Here is a 13,741-nt window from a genome sequence, read left to right as displayed (position 1 = left end):
GTGCTCTTCGAACTGTTGTTGTTTTTCTCCTATGTTATTATTGTGTGCCAGGCTTGCATTTGGAAATGTAAGTTGAATGTGTAAGCTTTAATAAAAAAATTATAAATTATCAACAAACTTTTGGGCAGTCAAACTAAGTCGAGCTGCAGGCTGCCTACCTGTGACTGTCTGAGAATTTTCGATCAGGAAATGCCACATCAAACTATCACAAATACTGCTACAACCGTAGAGATTGACAGCTCAAATATAATAAAAGTACCGAATGGCAATGAACTCACCTCGCAAAGCAGTTAACAGCAAATAAAGCAACAGAAAACTAGTTTAATAAGTTGTTGAAGCAGGCATACGAGTTAAGCAATTATCATAATAATAACTGTGATCATTTTTAATAAATTTCTATGTATTTCAACGCCTAATTAAACACGCAAGTTCAAAACTTCCATGACTCAAATATACTATGGCTAAGTGATTAAAACTCTGTAAATATACAAATAAAATAAAAATGAAATGCGCATGCTAATCACAAGTCATAGAAGCTAGCTTTTTTTAATTATTCAAACAATATAAAAAGTATTTTTGACTAGCAGCGATATAACCGCCGTGATCACTCATAGCTCTGCAGTCTGCTTAGTTTCAGTGACGGAATAAAATCGAAATTAAAATAATGTTTAATCGCACGAAGATTGGATTGCCGGCAATACTCCTCGCTTTTCTAATTGTTCTCGTACAAGTAACAATAATACAAAATTACTCAATTTTAGTTTGACTGATCAAATTATACTCATTTAACAGAGCGCTCTAAATGACGAAGAGTTTGAGCAATTCGTTACTAAATGCTTGGCTGACAATAAAATCGACAGAGCTGAGTTTGAGGAAATCATAAACCAAAATAGCTCTGAAATAGATCGCGATAACATTGACCAGAAGTACAAGTGCTATTTGCATTGCTTGGCTACGGAAGTAAACATCTTAGATTCTGATGGATACGTTGATATAGATTTGGTGAATGAATTTGAGAAAGTAAGTGACAAAGTGCGCGATGCCCTCGAGGAGTGCAAGAATATGCACGATGGAGACGAAGATGCATGCGACTATGCCTTCAACATGTTGACTTGTTTAATAAAAAATTTGGATGATTAGGCTCTGTTGTAAGACTCAATTAATTATGTTACATAGTTAATCTTGTAAAAGCAAATGTTGAGCTTCAGCAATCAAAAATTTTATCAATAAACTGTTTAATAGCTCAACACTTCATTTACATTCAATCATAATCCTATATTCATAATCCTATATTTTTTCCATCACACTTCATTTCATTCGTCATAAAATAAAAGAAAATAGTGACATATCATTTCAGAAAATATTTTTTTAAAAATATTGAAAAAAGCGTTCAAATAAAGGTTGCAAATAAAAGGTCACTATTGCATATATTTTATATTGCAATGTATATATTTATACATGAATTCTTTAAATACTAAAATAAACTACAAATCATTTAAATAATTGTTTTGTTTCTTTAATATTATATTTTATGATCTATCGAGATTTTTCGTATAGGTTCTTATATATAGAAAAAATCTCTTTAACATATTTAATTATTATAAATGATGCCTAAGCCAGAGACTTAGCCAGAGACTAAGCCAGCGTCGCTCTAACATATTAAAACAGCAAGTTAATATATTTTTCACAGCTTAGAGGATCACCAAGTTGACCATTTTGAGGAACTAATCTTGATTGCTAAGCAAAAAACGTAATAAATTTCACAATTTTAGAGTAGAAAAAGCTTATTTAATTCATCAATATTGTATATTGCGCATAACTGCAATTTTCTAAATTATTTTAATATACAATTGCTATTTATATTTTGATAATTTTTTAATGACTACTGCTCAATTGAAACCCGAATTATACATGCGATTGCAACAATTCCATGAATTAACTGGTAAATGCAGATGCGCTATATACATATGATCTATATGGATATATATAACTAACAAGAGCGTGTTGATTACGTGCATGATAAGAAAACTTTTTCAATATATGAAACATTATAAATGCATTAAATAAACAGCTATATAACTCACTGCGAAATTCAAATAGCTACAGTTCGCTCGGTTTCAGTAACGAAATAAAATCCCAATTGAAAACAATGTTTGATAGCACGAAAAATGCACTACCTGCAATTTTGCTTGCCCTTCTACTTGTTTTCGTACAGGTGAAAATTATTTATTATTATATACACAACAAATATTTAACTCATGTATATTTCACAGTGTATTCCTGAGGAGGAAATGGATGAGATGGTCGATAAGTGTTTGGCGGACAACGACATCGATGTAGATGAGTATGAAGCATTGATAAGCCAAAACAGCTCGGATATAGATATGGACAGCATTGATAAGAAATACAAGTGTTATTTGCACTGCATGGCCACGGAAATGGACATTCTGGATGCCAACGGATATGTGGACGTAAAGCTGGTAGAGAAATTTGAGAAGCTCACTCCGAACGATCGCGATGTCTTCGAGCAATGCAAGCAAATCCACGACGGAAGTGAAGACTTCTGTGATTATGCTTTCAATATCACAATGTGCTTATTGGAGAATCTCAACCACTAGATCTAATGAGTTTTCTGTACACAGCTAAGCAGATTATATCTCGCCGCTGTGCTTGCTGAAAATAAAGATTTGTATATAAATATATTTAATATTCCGCACGGTGCTCGCATGCTCCAATTATCATCTTGTTGCTCTTTGATGGCTTCTGGCTGTTGAGTTTTCGCTGTTGTGTTTTTATACAACTTCCGTCGATTTACGAAATAATAATTGCTCCATTCCCGTAACCAGTTGCAGCGGGCGGCGACGACCAAAGAAACAGGCATCGGCCACACCTCATCGTGCTTTGGGGGTGCTGCATAGAGAAGTCGTGTAGCATTCACAATGTGTTTCCGCCTCGTTGTTGTTTTGCATGTTGACATGGCACGAGAAACGTGGCAGTCGCGGCTGCGTTACTCATACGACACATGTATGCAAAGCGCGTAAAGTTGAAATGACAATCGAAAGCCGGGCTAACAATAGCAGCCAGAGGCAAAACCGGAGCCAGTCAAGTGTGTGGGTGTTGCAGCTGCTGCAGCTGTGCGCCTTTTCTTTTCACATAACAACAACAGCAGCAACAATGCATCGTGACAACTTCCGTTGCATGCACTGCTGGCATAAAGAAAAACAGCGTAAAACTGTAACGGAATTGCATTGTGAAAAGCAAAATGTTTTTTCCTGGCACACGGCAAACAACAACTGCAGCAACAGCAGCAGCAACAGCAACAACAACAGAAGACCAATGAACGTAATACATTTGATGCAAAAAGGCCTTCGGCTGCTATCAGCAATCATCTATTATTATTTTATGACACAAATATAACTGAATATATATATATATATATATATATATATATATATATATATATATATATATATATATATATATATATATATATATATATATATATATATATATATATATATATATACATGCACATTAGCACAGTTAGAGCTGATTACTATGTGTATATAGTTATCGCAAATCAATTAAATCGGCACGCCAATGCAATTAATTTGATTCATACGCCCCATGGTACGCAGACCAATTTCATTTAATTATGCAAATCAGCCAAATGTGGCCAGCTTATTAATTTATAGCATTTGACAGTATTTTTTTAAGCAGCCACAATTAAATTTATTATCTTTAGAATGCACAAAAACTACGTGAATTAATAGAAAATAAAGCAAAATCAATTTATTTACACAATCGATGGCAATTTAAGGTGTTTACTTCTGCGGAAAGCCCGGCGCAATATTAATATAGTTTATTGACCGAATGTTATTGATATAACATATCAATATTTGAAAGGCATAAATACACCTATCTGTGACCAAGCTAATCACTCGATTGCACTCCTCGATAACTGCAACATTTTCCTCCTGCAAGTGCTCAATCTTCTGGAACAACTCAATGTCCAGTTGATCGTTACTGTCCAAAATGTTCATCTCGGCTGCCGCGCAGTGCACATAACACATATATTTCATTTCGATATTTTCCAAGTGTCCGTCACTTTTTGCTCGACTTATTTGATCATATAAACTCAATCTGGTACTGTTATTTTCAGCCAGGCATTTGTCTTCAACGTCTATGGGTACACTCAAGCTCTATAAGGACAATCATAAAGCGAAAATCCCTTTTTATGTTTGGAACTACTTACTTGCACAAAAGCCAGGAGAAATGTTAGAAATATTAGAGTTTTAATATAATAAAACATTTTAGATAACAGCTTCTTTAATTTGTTAACTGAAAGAAATACTTTCGACAGTTTTTTAGCTTTCAGTCTGTTTGATTCAGATGACAACGGTCGACTATTGATGGAAACTTTTTATTGGCTTTTATACTTGCATTTGCTGCTGCCAATCGCAATTATTTCAACTTCTTTTATTCAACTAAATAAAACAAAAGTTATACAACTTTATATATGTTTAAGTAAACAACTTAATTAAAAAACTAATTGTTATCTATATATATTCATATTTAGGAAACCCGATAGTCTAACAATGGTGTTTATATAGAACCAGCTCTAAATTAATAGATAAGCAAAAAATTTCACATAATACAAATAATTCCCTTTATATAACAATAAGAGTACCACTTTCAATGCATTTCGTAGCAGATGATACTATTTTATACATTTAATTTTTCTTTTGTATACAAAATGTTATTTGTATTTAAAATATTTATATAAAGAAACGAAATTATAATTCATTAAAAAAAATGTAAGGATTAATAATAATCTTCTATATTTTGGTTTGATTAAAAATATTACCAATTTAATAATATTTAATATTTTAATATATATATAAAATATATATATATAATAATATATAAAAAATATATATCTATATATATATATATATATATATATATATATATATATATATATATATATATATATATATATATATATATATATATATATATATATATATATATATATATATATATATATATATATATATATATATATATATCGATATATGAAAATTAATTTTCTATTTTTTTATTAATATTTTTATATAAATTAATTAAAATAATATATTGTTTGAATAATTGTTATTATTTTTAAAAATTATTTTTTAATATTAAATTTCTAAGAATTTTTAATTTTATCTATTAGCTAAAATCTAATTAAATTTTATATACAAAATATTTATATTACTTGACAGCATTAATTAATGTACAATTTAACATAAGCTCACATAATTGTATTAAATAAATTAAATTCAATACAATTATATTATTATATTGTGTAAGTAGCTACAAATTCAAGTTGCATTGAATTACGGCTTGCTTCACAAACGAGAAATTAAATTCAACCAGAAAAACATTCGCTGCTCTACACACTTCAGTAACTGTCAATAAAGTGCTTGGCATGTCTCAAAAAAAAGGGAGCAGAAGAAAAAGACTTTTTGAACAGTGTCCTCGCAGCCGAATTGAACAAGCGCCTTTGCTTACGCCACAGTTGCAGCTCGGCTGCTGCTGCTGTTGCTGATGCTGCAGCTTCGAGTGTGCTTATCAAGAGACACATGAGGCACTGACATGCACTCAAAAGCAAAGGTAAGTGGCGCCAGGAGGAAGGAGGATAGACAGCGCTGGCTGCAGATGACGAGGCGACGAGGCGACGAAGCGAAGCGCGTAAGTTTGCAATTTTTCTGCTGCATTTTCTTTGGGAAACTCGCGCAAGTTCTGCATATGACTGCGGGCACGTCCCTGTTTGGTGTGCGTCTCTGTGTGCACTAGTGTGGGTGTGGGTGTGGGTGTGTAAGTTGATTTATGCCATTTTGTACACATGTGCGTGCGTATCTGGGCGTGTGTGTGTTGTGAGAGGGTGTGTGTAAGTGCAAGGCTGCTGCATAAATGATTTATTGCTATTCCCGCGACAGTTTCGTTTCGCTTTCGTTTGCAACTGGTGTGTGTATGAGTGTGCATATGTTACACGCACACACCCACATACACTCTCTTTTTCACACACATGCAGCAGACAAAGCGAAGGCTTGCAAAAACCGTCTCACTTCTTGCCATAATAAATAATTATAATTGTTTTCTTTTTTGGCTGCAACTGCTCGACGCTACCCACATGCGCATTAATAAACCTTATAAATATTTAAGTTGTGTGAAAAATTGCAGTGCTGAGGTGACAGTTAATGGAAGCGCGGATAATTGAATTTGCCACACGGAAAATACATTGAGTACCAATGGCAGCGACAACAGCAAAGACAGCTGAAGCAGGTGCAGCCAGGCAACCAGGCAACCAGGCAGACAGGTGTTAACCCACGACTACACTATCCATACATGTTTGGGCTAACATTTGCATAATGTCGATAGATATAAAGCGAGTGCCCGATCTTCTCTGGCTGTGTCATGATACAAAAGAAAGGTGGAAGCTGAGAGAATGTCAATTGAATGCCACTTGACAAAGTGCCTGAGATTATGGTTCAGCTAACGATTGATTCAATGTATTTGTTTTATATTCAATATAGTTAAATAAACTAAAACAAACTAGGTCAATAGATGGTTCAGCTTTCAAGCTGAAATTCCATTTATGATGGCATATTTTGAATGGTTTGTTTGTAAAAATAAAATTAATTTAAATTAATTAACATTAAAATCTCCGAAATTCCAATTCCAATCAGAAACTATTTAACATATTGTGTAATTAAAACACTATAAAGCTTGTAAATATAATAAATGCTCTGCTCTTTATATCGTTCAAAGCATGAAATTGACATTTCTTGGCAAAAACACTCAAAGCTCAAGTTCGTCCTCTTCCGCCTCTGCCCCACTGCCAAAACATCAAAGTTCAACTTACAGTCTGGCCACCCAAATATCTTTATTTCCGTTTGTTCTCACTAGCAGCACGGACACGAGAGGGAAAATGCGCCCGCCGGAAACAGGAAGTTCGGTTCATGCAGCATTTATGAAAAATCCTGAAAGCCAAAATACATAAAACAAAAAACAAGAAACAACAAAAAACGTGATTCAGAAGGCGTTAGACCCAACAAGAAAATTGTCACAGAGTGTAATATGAAATATGAAAATTATAGTCATGCAATTGCATAGATTTAATTAAACCTAAAATTTTTTTCTGTGAACTAGCAAACAGAAATTTCGAAATTCGACCGCAAGTATGCTGGCACTGGGATACATATACAGGCCATAAATATTTGAAAAATCTTTGCACATGAATAATTTCGTTTAAATTGCATACATAATTTGCAGTCGACAATTTAATAAATAAATATAGAATTTTCATTCTGCACTTACACCCTCAATGCCAATTGGCAAACATTTCATTCCAAACGGCAGATTATTCAATGCCATATTCTTACACACACACACTTACATACTTACTTACTTACACATGCACAGCTTGCATTCATAGTACAAAGTGCTGGAATATTGTGAAGCACTTTTCACGTTGCATTGAAAATATATTTTTATTCGAGTTTTGTTTTTTGTGTATAGAAATAAACCTATACAGATGAAAACGATTTTTTTATAGAAATTAAATATATTTTCAATTTTTTTCTAAATATTTTTGAATGTGGTAATTTAATTTTGTTTTATGTTTTAATAATATAAATCATAATTTCGATTATGATTTAAGTAAATATTTTACTTTATTTATTATTCGACATTTTCTATCAACTTCATTGAATACATATCTAGATATCTAGTAAACATCATTGAAGGTATTTTATTATAATACAATTATATATCTTAACAATTGTTTTACAATTATAATATTAGCAATAAATATATTTGTTTAAGCTTTAATTTATTTTTATGTGGGCTAATTTTCTAAAATATTTACAGCTGTTAAAATTTATTGCTTTAATTACATTTAATGGGCCCTTGGCATGTTCTACATGAAGTCCAGAACTAGAATAATAAATTTTGAAAACATTTCAGAATAAATTTATGATGATAACTTAATTTAAATTTGAATTTAAACATAATTTTTGGATCATTAAAAACATATTTTTTCCATTTAAATAATTAGGAAATATTTTTTGTGTATATATATCTGACTTACAATAGATAAGGTGATACAAAAAGTTTTTTATGTTATCATGGTTAAAGATTCATGCAGAAAGTGAAAGTATTTTTGTGCTTTAAATGAAAACTGAGCTTTGAAACTATTTTTGAAAATCTCGCTTTCCACATTTTAGCATAGATATTGCTATACAAATTTCTTTTGACTGCGTTTCCAGTTTCCTGGCTCTAGTTGTCTCTCTGCTGTTGAATGCCATCAAATAGCACACACAAACAGAGACACACACAGACACACACGCACAGAGAGCCACACATTCATACACTCACACACGCATGAAATCGAACACATTTTTACACATGCGACTGACGCTGATTGCGTTTGTCACGTCGACGAAATAAAATTGCAAACCATTCCGCAAACCTGATCCGGTTGCCGATCCATGGCCATGCAACTAAACGACACGCAAAGGTGGCAAAGACACACAGAGGAAAAAACCGCAAAAGGCGGCAAAGACGCAGCCGCCGGCATACAAAAGAAGACAGAGAGGTCGCAACCATAGACCACGTTGGTTGGTCTCTGACAGTTGTCGATGTTTTATTTTTTCTTCTCTGGTTTCTGTTTTTGCTGCCTCCAAAAACTAGGCAACGGAATTGCAGTAAAATCATCATCGATGAACTCAACGTCGCGCCACGTCGACCTCTTTGCTCACACACATTCAGATACATACTCGAGTACACACTCTTCACACATGCTCATGCGTGTCCGTGTTTGTGGAAAGGACTGGGCCGCGGCCTCGGCCTCGGCCTCAGTAACAGCCGCGTTGCGTATACGTAACGTTGTGCATATTGGGTCGCCATCACAGATTGTCGCAGTTGCGGCATATTTGCATAATTTAGCGATTGAATTTTATGTTCAAAAGCAAAACAGCACAGCAGCTGCTACTGCTACTGCTTCTGCTGCTGCTACTGCTACTGTTGCCAAATTTGTTTTTCTCCCTTCGAACACACATCAAACGGGCTGTGGATTTATCCATTTGCTTTTTACTTATTAATTAAATAATTTTTCGTTGCATTTGTGCTGGCGCGCGTTGGCATTCGCCCTGGCGGCCGGCATTCTGTGTGCCATTGACAATAATTGCTTGCAACATAATTATAAGCCATTAAAGCAGCCAGCTTGGGCGAATTGGTCGAGTCATGTTTGCATATGCATAATTATGATGAAAACACATTTAAATGCATTTAATCGGGCGTTCAGTTGGCCACCGACTGCCCACTGGGCCGTCAGGTAGCTTATGGCCATCGCCCACTCAAAGGCTTTTAACGTTTATTGGTTTTTTATTAAATATGCGGGCGTGCCGCATATAATATGACTGCACTCCCAGCTTATCAGCTGCCCACGGTCAAAAGGCAAATTTAGTTAGATGCGACATGGAGAGCTGTTTACGGATTCTGTTTTATTGATTTAAGCTGCAAGATTGATTGATACGGAATTCATAATGGACCGAATGGAGGCACTGACGGCATACTTAACAAATGTTAATTTCATGGCAATTTTCGATCGTTGCTGGCCTACCTGAAAATACCCTGGATCGAGCTGAAAGTCAAGCAAATGTCTCTGACTAATCAACAATTTCTTAAAAATAATTTAAGTTTAGTCCATTTTAGACTTGCTCTTTTAGAAATCTTCAACTTGCACCAATCGAAATTAAGCAAGCCATTGATAATCTGTAAGCTATGAACTATGATCTATTAGCTTGGCTCTCTCTCGAAAAAAGGTGGTAAATGTGTAGCCAATTTAGGTGGCACGCCTCACTGCGAGCACTCTTTTAACTTGCCAGAGGAGTCGCACACTGACTTAATTAAAGTTGTACTCGGCAGACGCAATCAACAGCAAAAAAAGGGAATGGCCTTACAAAAGAAAGGCAGAGGCAACAAGAACTGAAACACATGTGTAAAAGCTAGCAAAGTAAATGGCCAAAACAAATTGCCAAAGTCGGAGCAGCAGCAGCAATGGGCGTAGTTTTGAATGGAGCTAGGTTGGGGTTTTTTTTTGGATGGGTTGCCCAAATGGCAATTTATAAAATCCTTTGAAGTGTCGAAAATCAGTAATTGTAGTCAAAGTGCAAATTGATTGCCAGCCAGGCACACACACACACATACATACACACACACACACACACTGACATATGCTGACGAGTTTTGAGTGTGTATTGTGTGTGCCGAAAAATCAGTGTACTAGCCATGTTTTATTGAGTGTAATTTGTAGTTGCAAATTAATGGCCGCACTTCACTTTTAATTAAAACGCAGCAAAAGAAGAACTCAAATATCAGAAATCAAGAGCCATTCTTGATACAACGAACTTGCCATGCCCTTCAAGAAATTAAGTGACAAGGAAAAACTGGAGAAGAAATTCTTGATTCAATGAAACAATTCAAATTGGAATTTGAATGAAATTAGAATTGAAATAAAATCAAAATAGCTTCAGCTTTAGCTGATGCCTTAGATGATATTGCGAGAGAATTAGCCAGAATTGAATTTCGTAACCAAAAGAAATGTGTGAGAAATAAATCATAAAAATTATTTTATTTAAACAATTAATCACAAAAATTTAAAAACCAAAAAAAGTTCTTTATTAAAAATAAAATACTAAATTTAAAAATCTAAGCTTAATTATTAATTATAAAACCTTATAAGTGCGTGAAATTTATTTTACACAAATTCAACTTTCTTTGTGCCTTGCAAACTCTTTTCTTTTCTTATAAATATTCTCAAATTACTCGTGAAACCACTCACAATAAAATAATGTGGTAGGGTACAATAAATTTGTAGCATACCCAAACCGGGGCACTCAGCTGGTTTTGCGCTGCGTCGTATGAGGCTTACAAAAGTGTAAGATAAGTAACTCAATTGCAGGCCGTGCAGGTAGCAGACGAGCAGCAGGGGACAAGGGTTTTCGCCGTGTGGGTCTGACTTTTAGACTTTCCCTTTGACTCCTTTTATACAGTTATTCTGTTGCTTAGTTTCCACATTTTCTGTTTTTTTTTTCTATTTTTTTTTTGTATTTTTCTTATCCTTTATTCTAAGCCCGTGGGGCAGGCACGTTTTCCCTTTGCTTAAGTGACTTCATAACCTCGAAAGTGGGAGCTACTTTTTAGTGCATAGCATATGGACGTGCGTGTTAGTGTGTGTGTAGATGTAGGTGTATGTGTAAGCTTGCAGCAGCTCAGGTGGTTTTCTGTGGCACAACACGCTCGCTGCTCGTTGCACGCTGCTCGCTGCTCGCCGTTTACTAAGTTGATATTTTGAGCTGCTTTGTCGCCTGTTGCATAAAGTGATTTAAAGCATAAGGCGTCTGTGCAACTGTGGCTGCAACAGCAAAAGTTTTGAATAAATTTGCGCCATTTGCCAGCGGCAATAGCATCAACAGCAGCAGCAGCAGCAACAAAAACAACACCAAATGGAACAAACTAACTTTGTTGACTGGCAGCGCATCGATTTCGCCGACGCGGAAGCCGAAGGAAGAGGGGCCGAATATGCTGAGAAGGCTGAGGGAGGGGTGGAGGAAGCATGAAGAACGATGATGTCGCATCCAAGGCATCATCAATTTTGGTTTGAGAGACTCATCAATAAAACATAACAGCAGCAAATGGAGACACATGCGACAATGCGCATGCAACTGGCTAAAGGATATGGAAGCATCAAAGACTAAGGCCAGCTGCTACTCTGGTTGGACAGATAAGCAAGCCACACAAAAACCAGCTATTTGCCACCTAGTTCTTTACGCATTAGCCCAAAAGCATAGCATCAATAAAACTAATAGATATCGATATATACTATATATAGATATTTGCTTAATTTAATTGGAATTCAACTTGTTTTCTCAACTAAAGCACAAAAAATTGATTAAATAAAAAGCGAAATATTATGAAATTTGAAATTGTGTAACGCATGCTACACTAATATCCTTTAGCTAAATACTAATTTAATTAAATTTAACATAGGCAAACACAAAATGTTCATACAAAAAACATTTTTATTCGATTCTAGTTAAAAAATTTCAAACAAACTCAGTGGAGCTCAGCGAAACGTAACAAGCTGACAATTATAATTCAAATTTGGATGTGAAAATGTGAAACACATCGAAATAAATTGAATTTATCAATTTACAAAATGAGAAAACAGCAAACTTTGGAAAGCATAATAGAATTATCGATAAATGTTTATCAACTAAATGTGCGAGGTATGAAAATAATGTAAATGTATAAAGCGAAAGAAATTTTCTTAAGCTGAAAGTCTTAAGCAAATAATAATATTAAGATATTTTATTATTATAAGATAAGTTAAATACCTTGCGGGCTTACGCTTAGTTGGCAAAGCCGCAACCGTCGGATATATGAAAAATGGTCATATTACCTCAACCTCTTAAGCCTGTCAAGTGTGGAGCTTGGCGAGTTGCTGATTTGATTACATTTACACACATCCGACAGTTGGCTGGTTTGGCAAAGACAACTGTTTTCCACAAAAGTGCGCGGCGAAATTTTGTTGTCAACACTTGCAATGGGCTGAGAGTTAAGTAACACTCGCTGCACGGGGTTAGCTCGGGGTCAGAGACAACAATAGCAGCTTGCATCTTGGCTTTGCCATGGCAGCCTTGCAGCCGGCATGCGAGGGGAGGTGAGACTTTGGCAAGGAGCCTAGCCTGGTTGGCCAGGCGCCAGAACTCAAAGTCGAAGGCGAAGACGATGCCTTTGTCTGCTGCCAATTGAATTGAAACTTTATTTTTTGTCTGTTATAAGCTACAGTTGTTTTTGCGTATCTGGCCCCCAGGTTAGCCCATAATAATATTAGTGATTGGTATGTGAAGCAGTTTGATAATAAAGCCGAGAAAGCCCATTATGAGGAAGCCCACGGTGATGGCCAATGCGGAGCGTCGAAACTCTTGCCGGTCCGGTTTCGTGCAGCGCTTGATCACCCGCGCCGAATCCCTGAAGAAGCCCACCAAGGGCAACAGCAGGCACACCAACTGATCGCAGGCCAGGTGGGCATATTTGGTGGAGAACCGAAAATTGGGCGACAGATCCTGCAGCAGCTTGGTTAATCTGTCAGAACAGTGTCTGGCTGTCAGAGCTAAGTTCAGTTGCTGCGCTTCAATTACCTACCCAGACTTTTGTTTCTTTTTCGCCGCGCGACGTCGTCGCTGCAAACGCTGATCCATTTCAACTTCTGTCGTTACTTTTCTGTTGAACTTGTGTGCTACAAAGCAATGCCTGCTCTGAATTTCTTAGTCGGAATTAACATGCCCCGCCCTTTATGATGGAACTCAAATCTGTCGACGGTTTCTTTCTTTTCTAACTTTTCTCATTACAAAAGTTTTATCATTTCCCCTCGCACTTGGCAAATATATAAGAAGGGTTACTCAGCCGACAATTTCACTATTTTCCAGCAGGCAACTAAAGCTTAAAACGCGATTTAGCATTCAAAATAGATTTCTCAAGCGCATGACAAGGCAACATAAAAGTGTCAGAATCTGTTGTAGCCAAATTTTGTGACTTAGATAATGAACTTTTAAGTTGCTCTTCTCCAATTGCAATTAGAAGTTGCTTTCAAATATATATTAAAACTATTTTGACTAGCAAATGTCTA

At 35.4% G+C, this 13,741-nt stretch overlaps 4 protein-coding genes across 4 annotated transcripts; 2 read left to right on the top strand and 2 right to left on the bottom strand.

Annotated features, from left to right (window-relative positions):
- Positions 1–630: 630 nt before the first annotated feature.
- On the top strand, positions 631–1,140 carry LOC111595431 (general odorant-binding protein 57c-like). Its single transcript, XM_023309154.2, has 2 exons — positions 631–730; positions 793–1,140. The coding sequence occupies exons 1-2, from the start codon at positions 665–667 to the stop codon at positions 1,138–1,140; spliced, it is 414 nt and encodes a 137-aa protein (XP_023164922.1). The 5' UTR covers positions 631–664.
- A 955-nt stretch (positions 1,141–2,095) lies between these two features.
- LOC111595528 (general odorant-binding protein 57c-like) lies at positions 2,096–2,715 on the top strand. The gene is made up of 2 exons (XM_023309310.2): positions 2,096–2,215; positions 2,274–2,715. Exons 1-2 carry the CDS (start codon positions 2,150–2,152, stop codon positions 2,616–2,618), a joined length of 411 nt encoding a protein of 136 aa, XP_023165078.2. The 5' UTR covers positions 2,096–2,149; the 3' UTR covers positions 2,619–2,715.
- A 1,099-nt stretch (positions 2,716–3,814) lies between these two features.
- LOC111595561 (general odorant-binding protein 57c-like) lies at positions 3,815–4,391 on the bottom strand. Its single transcript, XM_023309358.2, has 2 exons — positions 4,256–4,391; positions 3,815–4,202 (listed from the first exon to the last, which is right to left on the bottom strand). The coding sequence occupies exons 1-2, from the start codon at positions 4,310–4,312 to the stop codon at positions 3,825–3,827; spliced, it is 435 nt and encodes a 144-aa protein (XP_023165126.2). The 5' UTR covers positions 4,313–4,391; the 3' UTR covers positions 3,815–3,824.
- An 8,458-nt stretch (positions 4,392–12,849) lies between these two features.
- On the bottom strand, positions 12,850–13,387 carry LOC111595549 (protein transport protein Sec61 subunit gamma). The gene is made up of 2 exons (XM_023309337.2): positions 13,258–13,387; positions 12,850–13,197 (listed from the first exon to the last, which is right to left on the bottom strand). Exons 1-2 carry the CDS (start codon positions 13,311–13,313, stop codon positions 12,927–12,929), a joined length of 327 nt encoding a protein of 108 aa, XP_023165105.1. The 5' UTR covers positions 13,314–13,387; the 3' UTR covers positions 12,850–12,926.
- Between the last annotated feature and the right edge of the window lie 354 nt (positions 13,388–13,741).

Source organism: Drosophila hydei, unplaced genomic scaffold (genome assembly GCF_003285905.1).
Source record: "Drosophila hydei strain 15085-1641.00,03,60 unplaced genomic scaffold, DhydRS2 tig00000060-arrow-pilon, whole genome shotgun sequence".
Taxonomy (NCBI): Eukaryota; Metazoa; Arthropoda; class Insecta; order Diptera; family Drosophilidae; genus Drosophila; species Drosophila hydei.
Note: the sequence above shows the minus strand (reverse complement) of the source record. Positions and strands in the feature narration are given on the sequence as shown.